We start from the raw sequence: 18,140 nt of genomic DNA on the forward strand, positions 1-18,140 counted from the left end.
ATAGCCTACACAGAAGAGCATTTCTTAATTTTATAATAAAAATCTAATTCTTTAAATCAATTTCTGTTGCAAATATACTTACCGTAGAATCGCCAAACTTTGACCACTTTTCAACTTGAGACTTTATAATAGTTTATAGTATTCATTTACTTTAACTTTCATAACAAGTTTACTAGGATATTTACATATAGCCCTTTCTTATTCTTCTCCATATAAACTTTATTCGACAAATCAAATTTTCTGTTGCTCAAACCATTCTTCCAATCATATCTAATATATCGATTCTCTCTCCAATCATTTTTAAAATTTGTAATGTCTATAAAACACGATGTTGTTGGTTTAGACTTTCTCTGAAAGAAGGATCGTAAAATGTTCCGAAATGCTCATCCTGTTATTGAAGAATAAAATGAGCATAAATTTTCGTGCTATTAGTTATTAATCCATTGTATATATATATATATATATATATATATATATATATATATATATATATATATATATATATATATATACATATATATATATATATATATATATATATATATATATATATATATATATATATATATATACATGGCCGCCGAGAGGGGGGGTGGACGGGGAAGATTCCCGGGGCCCCGCGTGTGTACAAACAATTTTTTAAAGTAATTTTTAAAATATTTAAATAGTTTTGACTAATAAAAGATTTAATTAACTTTTATTTTTCATTTACAATGACCAGAGCACGCTTCTTTTGGTCCTGAGTATGTAATTGATCATAATGAAGGCCCCTTAAGAAAACTTCCTCGGGGCCCGAAATTTCTCTCGGCGGCCATGTATATATTTATATATATATATATATATATATATATATATATATATATATATATATATATATATATATATATATATATATATATATATATATATATGTAATTTTTTATACTGTAAATAAAAAAGATAGTTTTGTTGCTGTTGTTAACATTTCTAATATATAAAAAATTATTATACTATTATACTATTTAATTATTATATATATACAATAAAATAACAATAAAACATTTGATACTTGATGTCCGAAACATCTCTCCTGGTCTTATTGTGATAACCTATATTGATGTGCATCTCCTGACAACGTGCAACTAATTTATACTTAGTACATAACTAGTTCGTAACGTAACAGTTTTAATACCTTTTTTACATTTTGTAGCAGGTCTATGAAATATTCAAAAGCTGAAATACCGAAAGCAATAGTTTCAGATAGAATACCTTATGATTAAGTGCGCATAGAATTGCTGTTATTGGTCAGAGAAAACTGTTTACGTCGCTTTAACTCCTTCTATCACCGATAACAGTGAACCTTTAAATTGTAAATTGCTTGACATACTAAGGTTTTTCCCTAGATGGAAAATGATCTTAACGTAAAATTAATTTCCGCCGATGGAAATCATTCAGAACAATAAAAGAAGCTGTAACTCATCTTCGTACGCATTATTTTCCTGAAAAAATTCTTCAACAAGATTTATAAAGAGGAAATTATCCCACAATTTGAAAAAATTGCTCAAAAAATTCCTTTTGGATACCAGGAAAAGAAAGAACCCCTTTAAAAAACCCCTTTACCTTAATGTGTATGCCTTCTCATGCGACGCTCCGACTTCTGTGAGTTACCTTAAATGTTTCAACTTTACCGCCCCTCGTTTGTAATTAAGCAACTGATCTGTCTAAGTTTTTCATAACATGTGAACAAATCAAAGATCGAAGCTCCTAAGATGTTGATAACGACATTTTGAAACAGAGGAGAAAAGAAGTTTTGTCATGCACTCATCATTTATCATACCATCACGATCGTATTACAATTGTTTTAGTTTAAGTGGTTGCATATCTTAAGTTGGTAGTTGAAATACGTAGTTTATGCATTTCATAATATTACGGCAAAATCGCCTAAATTATAAACTTATCAGAAATCAGTTAATTCAAGTTTGTTAATTGGAACTTTTTTTTTTTTTTCCCAAACTATTTATCATAGGTTTAGTATACCAATCAATAGTTTATACTTCACCTCTATGGTATGTAGAAAGTTATTTTTTTTTTGTTTGTTTTTTTTTTTGTTACAATTCAACAGCACTAAAGTTCAAAAATGTGAAGAAAAGTAAAAAATTGATATTATTGAAGTAAAAATAAAGTTACTCTTTATTTTTTTAATTTTTCTGAAAACATGAAAAATTGACGGCGATTGTAATACGACCATGACGATATTTTTTTACCTGCGCTTTCATTCAAAATACCTGATAGAGAGTGCTTTTTAATATTAGAGCTTCGTTCTTCTTGCTTTATCTTTGTTAATGAAATTAAATTTACAAAAGGAATCGAAATTGAAGCGGAGAACTTAAAAAAACGATTTCTCAAACGGATTTTTCAGAATTATTCGAAATATTCGACAAGTGGGGATTCACCTTTAGATTATCACTTTCAAAGAGGAAGCCTGGCACCAAGTTAATCTTTACTGTTCTATTCCCGAGCACACCACTTGGTGAGAACTTTATCTGGAACATATTTAATTATACAATGAGTGAACTTACTGCTGCTACTATTAAAAAACTAAAAGTAACAGAATTGAAATCTGAGTTATCTAAGCGTAAACTTAGTTCAAAAGGTAAAAAAGATGAATTAGCACAAAGGTTAATAGACTTTATCAACAATGGTACAGATAGCAAACTGCATAGTGAAGATGTTGAAAATGAGAGTGAGGACTTAGATTCAAGAAATGCTACTCTTTCGTCAGAAGATGCAAATCAAAATACTTTAAATGATTCACAGCAAGAATTCTTAAATGATGAAATTGCAGAAGAAAACCAATTTCAGAAAATGGAAGACTCAATACCTGTATCTGCTGATCCAGCAAAAAGTCATTTTCAAACAGAAGACTCTGCACCTATTTCCAATGCACCCACAGAATCAAGTAATGAAGCAGAAGCAATGGAAGTAAATGAAATAAAAAATGAACATATAAACAAAACTGAGAGTGAAGAGAAAGTAACAACTGTAAATGTCTGTGAAGAAAAAGGTATATATGCTTTAAATTTATGTAAATTCTAAAATTTATTTAAGAATTTAATGGGATTCTTTTTCTCCTTTAATCTTCTACTAATCAAAGTACAAAACATTTCAGTATTTGTATGGTGCTAAATGTAAATAATAAAAAATTATTGTTATTTCCATCCTTTTAAAAAATTGATGATAATTATTAACAATAAAGATAATCAGTTCATAACTAAAAAAAAAAAAAAATTATAGATACTGTTTTTTTTCTTTCTATAAAGTAGTGTATTGTTTTAAATTTATCAGTGGTATAAAATAACATAGATTAAAAAGAATCAAAATTGCAAGGAAATTTAAAAGTAGTTTTGTTGTTTGATAAATTGTTGTTTATTTGCAACAGTTTTCCAACAGTTATAAAAAAAACAAACAATTTTTTAACATGATTTTGTACAAATTTAAATCTAAATGTTACTTTTTGTTGTAAAAAAAATTAGAAATAAAAAGATAAAAAAAAAAGTTAGTATAAACATTTATCTTGTAATATAATAATTTTAAATTTTACAAAGTTTCGGATTATTTTTCTAAACAAAATTTTATTGTTTTTTGACCAAAAACAGAGTATTAAATCTCCTGAATTTGATGGATGAGGATAGATTGTTTGTTACACATTTTAAATCTAATATGTTTAGAATTCATACTCATTAAAAAAGATTTTTTAAATCAAGATTTTCTAAATTAAAATAATACATTTTCAAATTGAAAACTTTTAAATATATTTATGCTCTAAAGTATTTAAAATATCAATTTAATATAAGTTAAGTGTAGATTAAAAGATTGGATGTATCAGACTGATGGTGTTATGAGTTACAATATCTCAACGAGACTATCAAATATTTTTAATTGAATCTTTAAAAAGTTATGAAAAATAGTAGAAAGTGATTAAAATCAAGTAATTCTTAACTCTTTCTTGGGATTCTGTTTTACTTTGTAAATGCTTTTATTTCATTAATTATAGATTTTTTTTTTTTTTTATAATCTTTTTGTATTTAAAATCTGTTTTTGACAACAAATAAAACTCTAAATATGTTAAATGACTTAATCTATTTAAATAATACTATTTGACGCTATTTTGGGCAACCTAGAATGAAAAAGGGTCTTTGTTAAACTTCCAAAGATCACTTTTTTTTTTTAAGAAAAACTTCTGAAAAAAACCAATAAAATCTTTTGGAATTTGTTTCAAATACTTTTGTCACTCCCTTAGAATAACGTAAGACCAGAAACTCAGAAAAGTAAGACACTAATTTTGTAAACTGCATAGTAATGCAATAAATATTTTACAGAAATAGCTGTAATCCTTAGCAAGTATTATTTTTACCACTATTGGAATTTAAATGCCTAACCTGGCTATGGCAGCTGGAAGAGTGCCAGGGCTTGAGTGCACATTGATTTTATACTGCTTTAGTATAGAAAAGTCAAAGTTAGTTTAGCACTGAACCATAACAACATCTCAACATCAATATTTAACTATCCTATTCTCTGACATGTGATCAAAAATGTTCAAGACCATAAAAACAACACCTTTCCAGGTTAACTGTTCATCATAACAATCCATAAATGGTAAAGGAAAGTGTTTTCTTTTAATTTCAGGAAGAAAGCAATAGGGCATAAACTAGAATGGACAAACTAGATCTTTTTAAGCTTTCAAGACCTTTAGAAATGCATGTATTAGAAAAAAGATCATTAGTGGTTTTAAAGTGTTTTGCACATGATAATTAGTTCCTCGTTATTGGACTTGACATTGCATCTTTTTTCAGATGAGTTAAGTCATGCAAACATAATTTTTTTCTTCCTCGTCAAATACATGTTAGACGAGAAGTACTAATGTGCTGTGTGTGTCTACTTTTCATTTTGAGTGCACAAAAATTTGTTCAAAAGAACATGGTATCATGGCAACTGAAAATATGAAATTGCTACACAGATCAGCAAGAATACCCTTTATGATATCATTGATGTTTATAACAGCTATTGTCAATGTTAAATTCCAATCCTCAAGCTCACTGAATGATTTACAAGTAAACTTAGATGGAATATATAGTCCTAAATTTAACTGCAACTTATCAGATAGTTATGCAAACAAGTATGGGTTTAGATGAGTTTTCAAGGGTACTTTAAGCCAAAAGTTAACTAATTATGCATAATTCCATTATTTCTGAACATAGAAGCTGCATAAATTTAGCTGATTGCTTGGTAAGCAAACCTACAGATATACATACATACATACATACATACATACATACATACATACATACATACATACATACATACATACATACATACATACATACATACATACATACATACATACATACATACATACATACATACATACATACATACATACATACATACATACATACATACATACATACATACATACATACATACATACATACATACATACATACATACATACATACATACATACATACATACATACATACATACATACATACATACATACATACATACATACATACATACATACATACATACATACATACATACATACATACATACATACATATACAAGAGAACTTTAAGTAATATGATGCACTCTATATGTCATGCTCTTAAATGATTTGTTAATTCATGGTTGTATTTGTTTCCTGAAAGGTGGCATACTTTCATTAAAAGGTTTTTTATTTTAAAGGCAATCTATCTGTTTTGATTTAAGTAGCATTTCGTTGTTTAATTTATACTCTTTTATACTCCCAGAATACTAAGAGTTGTTAAAAATGCAAGTTTAAACAGTATTAGGTTGCAAAATTGTTTTTAGACTAATGTGGAAATAAATTTCTTAAGACAATTGTTAAAATGTCTTAAGCTGCTTGCATGATTTTGTATATTGTACCAAACCCTTTTAATTCATCTATTGCATTTACATAAATTCAAATCCGTAAGATTCATTGTAATCACTAACAGAAAAATTTTGGTTGTATCAACTCTTGCTGGAGAAAGTCACATAAGAATTGTTTGAAAATTAACTGTTATTACAAATAACATTTTCATTTACAGGGTTGGAAAAAATCCTGACAAAATCAAGCCCAAGCCATTTCATTTGCACTAGTTTTACTTTTACTATTCAAAATAATATCATTTTACCATTTTATCATGTCCTATCCAGGAAATAAAGTCTCAAGACAACCATGGCTTATTTGTAGTGTACCATTCCATGACTTATTTGTAGTGTACCATTGCATTTACTTAAAATGATAAATAATTGGACAGCTAAACAGTTAAATATTTTAAAATCATCATCTACTTTATAACTTAATGATGCTTTTTTTGTGAAAAGTTTATGAATCAAGTGAAATTGTATTTGTTATATGCAGGGGAGGCAAAAGAGTTTAAGATGGTTGTCACTAGTAATAAACCTATTGATAAAATTACTAACTTGATTGTAAGACTGTGTTATCAACCTTTGATAAAAATATTGTTTTATAAAAAAACAATTTATATATGAAGACTATATAAAGTATCCTAATTTTTTTCTCTATAAATCATATAAAATTATTTTTAAAAAGTTAATTCATGTAATTTGATTAAAGTTCTACTTGACTTTTATAGAAAGAATATATCTATTAAATGTGTGTTAAACTTTACAAATATTTTTATTTTCAGCATTAATTTACCCAAGTGATCTGCAATCTTTTAGTCTGGCTTTCTAAGAACACTGCAAATTTTAAGTTGTGTTGTGATGACTGATCTTAATTTTGGATTATTTGGATAATTTTAGTGTTGTGATGTGCTTATCACAAATATGTACTTAGATTTTGGCCAACACTCTCTCCTTTTTTTTTTTTGGAAAAGGGTCTGTGAGAAAAATTGGAAAAAAAGTTAAAGTATCCTGCATTAACTACAAAAATGTATTAAGTGACATAGAAATAATAAAAAATATATTTAAATTACATAAATTAGTAAATACCAATGATGTGGTATCTTGTTTACTATTTTTCAGCAACCAACAATAGTCTGGCATTCTGGCACTCAACCTTCCTTGATATCTATTCCGTTTCTTTCTAATTCTTACTACTTGTTTAAAAGATTTCCACACTTCCAATTTAATTTCATTTTTCTCATGTCAGGACCAACAAATATTTTTTCAATTTACCTTCTGACAGAGCTGTAAAACAAAACTTATTGTACATATTTAAAACCTCCTTTATTCAGTACCAGTGTAAATTGTTTCATAGTGCCCAATTCATGCCCAATTTTATTCTTAAAAACCATCTAGGAGATTTGTTCACAGAAGCTAATTACAACTATTGACTTTAGTTGGTTGGAAAACATTACATGCATTAACTGTTTTTGGCTATAGTAAGCTTATGCAATAATAGCTATTATCCCACAAACCCGCTATTCAATAATTTAGTTATGCTAAAATTTTTAAAATTTCTTTCTTGTAATTAGGGCCCTATAATCTATCAAAGATCAGTCATCAAATTAGAGTGGGAAAACTATTGCAGAGCTGTGGAATTATTTCCTTATAAAAATATTGATAAGTTTGTCAATTATGCACTGCACTATCTTTATAAACAAATTAACTAGGTCAGTAGATTAGATGGATTTTAAAGAATGAGAATTAAGATTTGCTCAATTTACAGCAGGTGCAAAGATGAGTTAAATTGATTAGTCATTAATCTGCTTACCAGAGTGGAAGTCCTCTTTTAAAACAATCTTGGGAAAATCTTTGTCAGCAGACCATCATAGTACCCATCAAGAGGTAAACAAATAAAATATAACAGTAGAGGTTTTGAATCAGTTAACATTAACGCAGCAACTGGTGTTGTTAAAGTAGTTTACAAGAAAATCTCGAAATCTTGTCAAAAAGTAGTCTGAATTTTTTTTTTTTTTTTTTTTTTTTTTTTTAAAAAAAAAAAGAGATAATCCTTTATCCTACGAAATGAAAGTTCTTTATAAAGGAGGAAAACCATATATTTTTAAATTTAAGATAGAATATTTCTGGGCTTGAAAAGTAGATTTTTTCATATACAATGCTTCCTATAGAGGCATGATAGTATAAGAAAAATTACCTGAATATGTGGAACAACAAATTTCTGCAAAAACTACAGATGATTGAGGCATGGCTTGTCTCAAATGTTTTGCAAAACAAAGGAAATTGCTTCTGTGGATTATGGAACAGCAGTTTGAATCAATTAGTAGCTGCTCACTATGGGTTCTACAAAATCTCAGCCCTTAATGTGGATATTTAATGAAATCTTGTATATTGACCTCAAGAGTTAACTGAAGTGAGACATTATTTCATGATGCAATAAATTTTATAAAATCAAATTTAAAATGTTTTAGGTATATTTGTCGAAGTTGATGAGTGTCAAGATTCTTTGATCTTGTATTAGTGTGAATTTTTTTCTTTTTTTTGTATAACTATTTCCTTAGTCACATGGTTTAGAATTCACTTGGTCTAGAACTAAATGCACTCATATATACTGTAGTAAGCAATATAAGTTTTCTCGTTCATATCAATTTTTTGCATTTCTATTTTGATTGTTTGTGCAGAATCTATTATTTAATCAATGTGTTTTCTTTTTTTTAGGTTTTCTTATTACAGTAGCAGAGCATCAAAGTGGAAAGTACATGATATAGATAATATTTGAGTTAGCTGGTATATGTATACATAGATTAGATGTTTCCTGCGATGCAAAAAGCAATTTTTTCATTTTGTATCTATTCAAAGGTTGGAGCTTAGAACAGGAAACTGAAAGCTGAAATAGAAATCATTTGCTTTATACTCACATTTTAGTTACAAGAAAGCAATATGCTTACAATATATCTATTAAATGTCTAAAAAAAAATTTAATTTTTGGCAAGATTTGAAAAAAATATAACTAAGATTATGCGGTATAAAATGAGCTGGCTAGATGTCTTGACCAATTCAATGATTTACTTGAATATTCAAGGCTAGATATTTAAATTAGCATTAGTGAGTGATCCAGCTTTTTTTTTGGAAATGGTGGATTATAAATGTAGTTGCCTGAAATACTATGAAATAAAACAAAAACTCAATCTTATTTTTGTTGCTTAGAAGAGATTTTATTGATATTATTTGGGAGTTCGAAAGGCATATGATACGCTTGTGTTGCTTATTTAGGACAGAAGTCAAACTCTTAGCTATCATGTATGTTAGTAGATGGTTTTTTACTGCCCTAAAAGCAATTATAATTCATTCATTTATGTATATTTGCTTAGTCGTTTCAGACCTACTTGGTCCAGGCAACTTGTATTTAATTTGTTTCCTTTACCAATTTCCTTTACCAATTTCCGTTTTCTCTTCTCGATTTCCTACTTATTATTTTCCCAGCACTTAAACTCTTGGGTTTATTTGACAAATTGTGCCTTTCCTTCATAGATGAAAAATTATCATGATGTCCAACCTGCTGCGACATGATTCATTGGGTAGTAATTCGGATTATTTAGTAACAGATTTATTAAGAATGTGTTTTATAGACCCAGTTGGTCGAGGCATTTATCTTTTTCTCTAAGGTTTATCTACTTAAAAATAATTTTATATATTGATTTAAATAAATGCTTTGAAGACTGACTCAGAGTCACTCCAGATATCCAAGAAAATATTAAATAGGCAGCACTTGTTTCAGTCTGATGCTCCTCAAGATGGAAGACTTTCCAGAGAAAGCAAACAATATAAAATTACAAATTCAATAAAGTAATATCTGCATAATCTTTTTAAGTACTAGAATTCATGAATGGAATAGTATTATCACTTTGCAACTCTGTATGATATTTGTAACTGATGTATAATTTTTATTATGAATAATTCTTTAACAGCATGGTTCTTAAAAATCAGGCCTTTTAAGTTATTTATATTTTTTAGTTTCTTAATTTAAAACATTTTCATTCTAGATGATTGGGTCATGGTTGAACCACCTTCAGCTGAAGAATATAAAGAAGCAGAAATTGATTTAAAAGTTGACAATGAAAAAAGTAGTATTAAAATTGATTCTAAAGGTGAATCTAACCTCACTCATAGTGATAAAAATCATCAGGATGCCGACAAAGAAGATACTTCACCAAAAAAAGAGTTGAAGTTGTAAGATCTAATGGATATTTATTTTTTAGTTTTATTCAGTTTTTTTTTTCAAATTATTATTGTTGCTTATAAAGCAGAAAAAACATTTCAACATTTCAATGAAAACATTTCTGTCATTTAATGTTATTAAGGAAAACTCATAAAAGTGTATGAATTGTTTTCAAACCTTGCATCTCTCTGTTAATAAAAACAACACTTTTTTTTCTAAATTTGAATGAGACGTTTAGGTTTACAGATTTTATTTATTTTCAGAGAGGACAAGCTAATTGAAGTTGAGGAAGAAAGTGATGCTTTTCAAGAAGTATTTAACCCACCCGAAGATGTAGTTGCATTGGATGGGTGTAAGTACAAATATTTAAAGATCTCTACAGTGATTGGTGCAACTACTGTTTATGTTGAAATTTTGAGTTACAATTTTATTTGCAGCATAAAGAAATCAGTACTAAAAGCATAATTGCATAAGAAGTAAATTTTAATTGCAAAGCAATAGCAAAAGAGAGTCATCCAATTTTCATATAAAATATAAAAAGTTTCATGTAAACATGTTTCATGATATAATTACAAATATTAGAGAAATTGAGAAATTTTGATTATTTAGGGTAATTTTGCGCAACAATTTATTAAGAGTTACATAGTTCTTACAAAGTGATAACGAAAATGATAAGTTTCAGAGAAACCAGCTCTTGAAGGTCTTCCTCTCTGTGGAGGAGAGTTTTACCAGAACATTTTCACATATAGATACAATTTAACTATTTGTTAAAATGAAGTTTATCCAAAAAAATTCCAATTTTAAACATGCAATCTATTGGCCAACAAAATAAAGGGAAATTTTCAAATTAAACATCTGAGAAAATAAAAAGAAACCTAGTTTATGAAACAAGATATGATTTCAAAACTTGCTGATGCTTACTCTGGTGAATAAAATTCTAGAAAAAAGTTTGTTTCACAATAAATTACTTTTATGCATAATTAGAACCATATTATCCTATAAGTTTCACATTTGGATGGTTCAAGATATAACTGGATTTTTGGGTTAATTATCTGTGTATATAACCACCAAATATTTCAAGATAACCGGATGAGGCAGTGTTAATAAACTTTTCTTGGTTAACATTTATTGGAAATCGTATTTCTTTTTTCTTTTTTTTTTTCTTTTTTCTCTCTCTCTCTTTCTCTCTAATTGATAGGAGTCAAGTTTTTGTATTATGTGGAAGCTTAATAAAGTTTTTTAACTTGCTTAATCATAAAATTTGGTTCTAATTTTGATCCAAGTTTTCAAAACAGATTGAATCTGAATTCAATATATGTAAATGAAACTAAAATAAGCTCTACATGATTAAACAGAAGTAATACCCTGAAATTTCCAATTTTTATATAAACTCATATGGTCATTAGGTTTTATTTCATGATTGGCAGTAAAGTGTGAAGTAGATCAAGGTTGGAGCCATGTTAAATTGTACCACTGTTATGAACATGTTTTACTTATCCTTGTGTACATTTTTGAAATATTTTTGATAATTTGTATTGTGAGTTGCGACTGAGAAAAATGCTTGATAGGAACATTTGAGCATAATTTCTTACTTTGTGTTTGTAATTTAAAAGTTTATTCCAATTTTAACACATTTTGAAAAAATTTTATGGTCAAGGCCCATTTTTTTTTTTTACAAATCTGCTCTAGATTTTTATACTAACACAGACAAAGCAAAGTATACATAAGGAGCTACAAAATAACTCATGAGTTAGTTTATCTGCATGTGTGACTCCTGTTGCTTTCTGAAAATACATGTAAAAAGCTTACGATTTAATTTCCTTCAAGACTTGCTTGAATCAACAAAAATAAAAGATTCTTATTTTATTAATTTTATTGTTATTTTGTAGATACTAATGATCTGCATTTCATTATCAGTGGTAATGGATTAATTGGCCATACATTACTCAAAAATGGCTTTAGTTACTTGTGGGCAGGAGCACGAGCTAACAAAGGAGCAAAATCTGGCAAACTTGGTTATGAAGTGAAGGTTAGATGTTGAAGAAATTTATATAACTTATGAAATTTATAAATATGATTCAACTGATAAACGATATTTTGTTTTAGATTTTAGCTGCTCAAACTGTTGATTTACCTGCAAGTGAGTCTCCTATTCATGCGGTTAGAGTTGGTTGGTCCTCAGAACAATCAACATTGCAGTTAGGCGAGTCTAGCCATTCCTATGGCTTTGAAAGTACTGGAAAAGTGTGTGCTTCCTCTAAATTCTTTAATTACGGGGAAAGTTTTGGTGAAGGCGATGTTATTGGTACTTATTTGGATTTGGAAAGTGAGCCTAAAACTCTAAAATATACAAAAAATGGTAAAGATTTAGGTGTTGCAGTGTCACTGACTAAAAAAGAAGAGAAACCATTGTTTCCTCAGTTATTTTTAAGAAATATGAAGGTGGAAGTAAACTTTGGAGCTCGTGAGGAACCTTGGTTTGAACCACTTGAAGGATACAAGTTTATTCAAAATATTCCAAAAGAAAATTTAGTATCATTAAATTATAAACTACCTGAAACTCGTGAAGCTTGTGAGGTAATATAATATTTATTTTTTTTATCTTTAAAGTTGATAGTTATAACATTTTATTGAATTACAAATTTCCTGAGATTCATGAAGCTTGTAAGATATTTTTCTTAGCATACAAAAGTTCAAATTTTTAGGTAAATAGTTTAGATTTTTCAATATAATTTCTTAAGGTCATTATGATGGTTGGATTACCCAATGCTGGAAAATCAAATTGGGTCAGAAAGTACATGGACTCTCATCCTGAAAAACTTTATAATGTTGTTGGTGTCAGTCATGTGCTTGAGAGATGCATGGTTAGTTTCAAAGGTTTTTATTGCGTTTAGTTCACCTTGCTCATTTGTGCTTTTAAAGTGAGTAGCGATCAACTTTTTTTTTTTAAATTGGATTTAGCTTTCGGGAACACCTAGGAAAAAAACTGATGAAAACCATGAAACACTCATGAAAAATGTTATTCGAGTTTTAGCAACGCAATACAAGATATGTCCTAAAACAAAAAGGAATTATATATATGACCAGGTTTGTTATAAGTGATATTTTGTTAGTGAGTGCGTATCTTTTATTTTCATTTTTCAATATCGTTTGTAAGGCTTCATTTTTTTCTTTTCTCTTTTAGAACAATGTATACAAAATTGCTCAATCTAGGAAGATGGAAGCATTTGTAGGATATAAACGAAAAGCTGTCGTTGTGGTTCCCACTCATGATAATCTAAGAAGAAGAACTTCAGATTCAAAAAGAAAATCTGACGGTTATCTTCATGATGTTCCGTTTGGTGATCTCTGTGACATGAAATGCAAGTGCTTATTCAAATTCAATAAATACATTAAACCCAAAAGTTTAGCTCATTTCTTAGTTAATAATAAAACCTTTTATTGGAGTATGCTACGGTTGTTTTGTTTTTTTTTTTCATAAACTTTTCGCTTCCTATGTAAATATCAGGAAACAAAATGTTACTATTTTTCAATAACATGGCCTCTTGAATTTTCATTTTTAATGTATTTATCAGGTAACTTTCATATCCCAGAAGTTGGGGAAATATTTAATGAAGTTGTCTACCCTGAGCTTGACGAAAAAAATGCAATGAAAACTGTTAGTGATTACAAAAGTGATGGAGAAAGAGCCAAACGAACCGGTCGAGATGAAAATTATCAGCGAAAACGCTCACGGCACGATGACCGAAGTTACGGAAGAGAAAGATACAATGACCGAAGTAAGTTTAAAACCGATATCGTTATCCTTATTTTTTCGACACCCGTAGATAATATTGATGTGATTATTTCATAAAATTAGTTTTGTAAACTACAGTAAATACTATGTTTTAAGTATTATCAAGATTGTTATTGATACAACCATTACATCTAACCTATTTGTTACAGGCCGGGATCGTAGAGACGAGGGTTGGAAAAAAAGTGGCAGTGGTTATGGTATTTATAGTAATAACTCTGTAGGTGCAAAAAGTAGCCAAGTAAGCGGTTTCAACAAAGGTGTCAGTAATCAAAGTGGCGGGGGAGGCAGTGGTTTTAAGCGTGGTCGTGATAATCAAGATCGTCGCCATGGTGGGATAACCAGTGGCGGGGGTGGAGGTGGTGGTGGTGGTGGCTACCGGCAAAATTCATCATATGGTAGCAGTTACGGCAAAAGTGGTGGTGGTGGTGGTGGTGGTGGAAGTTATGGTGGTTATGGATCTTCCTATAGAGGTGGTTCTGGTAATTACGGTTCTTCTGCTGGAGGAGGTGGTTATGGATCTAATTATGGCTCTTACGGGAACTCTTACTCTTCAGGTAGTTACGGAAGTGGAGGTGGAGGTGGATATGGTGGCTATGGAGGTTCATACAATCAGACAAGTAGTAGAGCAGGTGGTGGTCAGGGCGGATGGAGTCAATCAGGTGGAAGTTATAATAATCCTCAGCAATCCACAAATCAGTGGGGTTCATCTTCAGGTCAATGGGGTGGTGGATACAACTCTTCAAATAATAGCTACAGTAGTAGCAATTACAATAATGGAAGTAACTATGGCGGTAATTACGGGTATTAAATTGTTTCTTAGTGATTGTCTGAGCTTAGTGATTGCTCAGTAATTATTTCTTACAGAGGACGATGACGAGAACTTTATATGTATATATTTATGCAGCTGTCGATATAAAAGTGTAACAAAGTATTTTTTATTATTTTTGAGTGTAATGGGTATCCACCATAATTTATATTTCTATAATTTTAAAAAGTACTTGGGTATTTGTAGTCGTCAACTATGACACAAGAATTGTTCAACCCTTTCTAAATTGTCTTAAAACCAACAAATTTTGTCAGAACATGAAATATCTTATGCGTGTGTATAATGACTGTATGTTCCTTTTACACACTTAAAACAGTAATTCGATGGTGTGTTCTCTTGGATCTAGAAAGCAACATTTTGTAAAAATTCGCAGGCACGGTTGATAAAATATGCCTTAACACAGCTTCACATTAAACCTTGATTTTTTTGATCAACTGTTCAAGAACCTAATTTGCTTTACATTTTTAAGGATAATAATCGATGTCAAGTTTCAGACGAACTTGGCACAGACAAACCCTTAAGTTTGAAAAGTGCTTATGAAGCTTTGCTAAAGAATCTCACCAAATGTAGTTCTTGAAAGATTTGTTTTTTGAAAATGATCCCCTGAGATATTTTGAAACTAGGTTTTAAAACTTAGACTTTCTTAGGGTTGTAATCAATCCGAGCTAGTGAGTCTGTCCTGAAATTTAATTACAAAATCAGATTCTACGTAGGGAGGAGAGGTAGCATGATCTGGCCTTCTCTAGAAAGCCCTTCTCGATATTATGAGAGTTAACCCTTAAATGCATAGTGTTGCAGAAATGCAACATTTATTTAACACATATAAAACGATTTTAAGATAAGTTTAAAATATCAAAATTAAATAAAATAAGATATCAAAATTGAAATATCATTTTCAAATTTATTTTTTAAACGAATAGATATCAGAGTACATGTATGAATTTTTCTGATGTTTTTAAAAAAATTATGCATTTAAGGGTTAATACACGAGGACCCATAATGTAATAATGAGGTATCTTAAGAATTTTTTAAAAATATTATTTAAATTACCTATGCTCTGGTGATTTTTACTATTATTAAAGATACACGGAACATGTGAACTTAAGCTTAAAATAGATTAAGGCTGCTTGCAATTTTGTCCTGCGTAAAAAATGTTAACCATTTGAAGTAAGCAAAAACTACTAGGAATGGGAAACAGGCGCGGTAAAATCTTAGAAATATACATTTTAAAATTTTATTCCACCCAAATTTCCTAACGCTAAGTGTACTGTACCACAAGGAGCCATCTCAAGTCCATAAATGTTTGTATCATTTACAGAGGATTTACCAGATCATCCTGTATATTCAAAATTAGTCAAGTATGTGAACGAACTGTCATATTCCGGAAAAGTCAAGTATGTGAACGAACTGTCATATTCCGGAAAAGTCAAGTATGTGAATGAACTGTCCGGAAAAAAGAAAGTTACAGTTATTAAAAGCGTATTAAAAGCAGAAAAACTTGAAAACATTTTAAATTCTTTCGACAATAGTAAGCTAATAATCAACCTAGGAAAAAGTAAAAAAAGACTAAGTCAATTTTATTTGGAATTCTAAGAGGAGTGTGTAGCAACAAAAGCTTTTTTATTTTATTTTATTTTTACTTCACTATTACTTTCTGTGATTCAAATTGCAAATAATTTGATTGCAAGTTGGCTTTTCAAAAAAAAACTTTTACTTATACTTTAAGAAAACTAATAGTAGATTTATGCTTTTTATTAAAATGTCATCCACTCTAAACGTAAACGTAGCCCTACCAAGCTATGACTTCGCTGCTGCTGTCAAATTAGCCTTTGCACAGAAACCTTTTATTATTTTGAAGCTAAAATTAGTAATGATTTCCCGTTTTATATTAGCCGAACGGGAAATAGTTTGGCATTTAAAAACATTTTAGGAACTTCCGATCTTTACATAAAGTACTTTCTGCATCCATACTTAGTTTAATAGCTTTCATTTTTTTCCTATATAGGAAATAAAATACAAATATAATATAAAAATAATATAAACACAATATAAATATAATATAAGTATAATATAGGTATAATATAAATGTAAATATATAATCGTATAAAATCTTCCAATACCATTAGTTAAAATTGTTTATTGTGTAAAACGGGGACCAATTAATTTTATAAATTGCATGTCATAAATAATCTAAGGTAACTAAGGTAACATGCTTATTTTTTTGAAATTTCAAAATTTAATCTTATAAGAAATACCCCCAAATTACAGTTTTTTTGACATTAAAATATATGCACAATACAGTTTTATTTTGCAAAGCAACGTGTGACGCGTGATAAAAGCCATGAAAAGCGTTATAACATCGGAATTTTAAAAATTGTAATATTTTTATATTTGTTTTTCTAATCATCAAAATTACAAAAAACACACAAAAAAGGTCATTCTTCGTTTCTTTAAATTATAACAGTTCTCTTGAACAATTATAATATTCTCCCGAGGAACAAATGGTAATGTACCTCGAACCCAAGTTTAAAATCAAAAATATTCATTTGATGAGCATACTTAGCGTATTTATAATGCTTAAAGCCAGTACATATAAAACACAAGTTCAAAAGAAATTTGTCTACAAATTGACGTAAACTCCAATAAGATCATATTTAAAAGAATATTGAAAACTACGCACTTCCAGCACCAGTATTTAACAGTCTTCTGAAAAGGATTTCAATTACGTCAGAGTTTTTTTTTCTTTTTATGACGTTTGTCTTGAAACAACCTCAACATGTAAAAACCTATCGCAATCATTTTGAAACTGACCCAATCTCAAAATTTCTAAAAATAATTTTTTAATTGCATTAATCTAAGCAATTACTTAAAACGTTTGCTATAGGATTTACTAGAATCAGAATCCCTATACATAACTGTAAAATCTGTAATGCGTAAATAAATCTATTAATGCAACTAGTTGATAACTTAACTAATCTGTTTAAATTGTTTCTTCAATATAACAAACGTTTCTGCTGAGTGATAAAAGAAAGTTAATGATTCCAATTCTGGTCTGTAGATTCTTGGGCGATTTTCTGTTCTGGTCTGTAGATTCTAAGCCATTTTCTCTTCTGGTTCTTGGACGAATTACTTACGACAATGAATATTTAAGTTTTTAGTTTCAGTTGGCTCACTTGTGGTGTTTTTCTCCGGAAATGGAACCTTAAGAACTCGTCATTTTGTTAGGCACCATTTCTATTATTTAATGATATTGGTCTTAAAAACTGGGTGAATTAAAATATTTCAAAAAAAATAATCGATAAATATCGAAAAATAATCGATAATCGATCTATAATGCTGTTGAAAGAGCGGAGGAGGAGGTCAAACTCATTGAAGATCACCTGAA

The 18,140-nt window shown here is 29.1% G+C and overlaps 1 protein-coding gene across 2 annotated transcripts; it reads left to right on the forward strand.

Moving 5' to 3' along the window:
- Nucleotides 1–2,449: 2,449 nt before the first annotated feature.
- Nucleotides 2,450–14,857, forward strand: LOC145186171 (heterogeneous nuclear ribonucleoprotein U-like protein 1). Of its 2 annotated transcripts, XM_080062269.2 has the most exons (11): nucleotides 8,633–9,214; nucleotides 9,446–9,492; nucleotides 9,958–10,144; nucleotides 10,397–10,485; nucleotides 12,023–12,162; nucleotides 12,240–12,710; nucleotides 12,875–12,997; nucleotides 13,095–13,220; nucleotides 13,318–13,495; nucleotides 13,709–13,912; nucleotides 14,079–14,857. In XM_080062269.2, the coding sequence occupies exons 2-11, from the start codon at nucleotides 9,459–9,461 to the stop codon at nucleotides 14,735–14,737; spliced, it is 2,211 nt and encodes a 736-aa protein (XP_079918395.2). In that variant the 5' UTR covers nucleotides 8,633–9,214; nucleotides 9,446–9,458; the 3' UTR covers nucleotides 14,738–14,857. The 2 variants fall into 2 exon arrangements, with proteins under 2 accessions (XP_079918393.2, XP_079918395.2); XM_080062267.2 differs by lacking the exons at nucleotides 8,633–9,214; nucleotides 9,446–9,492 and adding an exon at nucleotides 2,450–3,043.
- The last annotated feature ends 3,283 nt before the right edge of the window (nucleotides 14,858–18,140 follow it).

This window comes from Hydra viridissima, unplaced genomic scaffold (genome assembly GCF_058129835.1).
Source record: "Hydra viridissima isolate aposymbiotic clone 2 unplaced genomic scaffold, HvirCarnegie_v1 scaffold_9, whole genome shotgun sequence".
Lineage (NCBI taxonomy): Eukaryota > Metazoa > Cnidaria > Hydrozoa > Anthoathecata > Hydridae > Hydra > Hydra viridissima.

What these genes read in the sequence shown, in the direction of transcription:
- LOC145186171 (XM_080062267.2), top strand. Translation starts at nt 2,545, where the DNA reads ATGAGTGAACTTACTGCTGCTACTATTAAAAAACTAAAAGTAACAGAA. An exon ending in AAACTCGTGAAGCTTGTGAG is followed by an intron (nt 12,711 to 12,874) that starts GTAATATAATAT and finishes TAATTTCTTAAG; the next exon opens with GTCATTATGATGGTTGGATT. An exon ending in AGAAAGATACAATGACCGAA is followed by an intron (nt 13,913 to 14,078) that starts GTAAGTTTAAAA and finishes TATTTGTTACAG; the next exon opens with GCCGGGATCGTAGAGACGAG.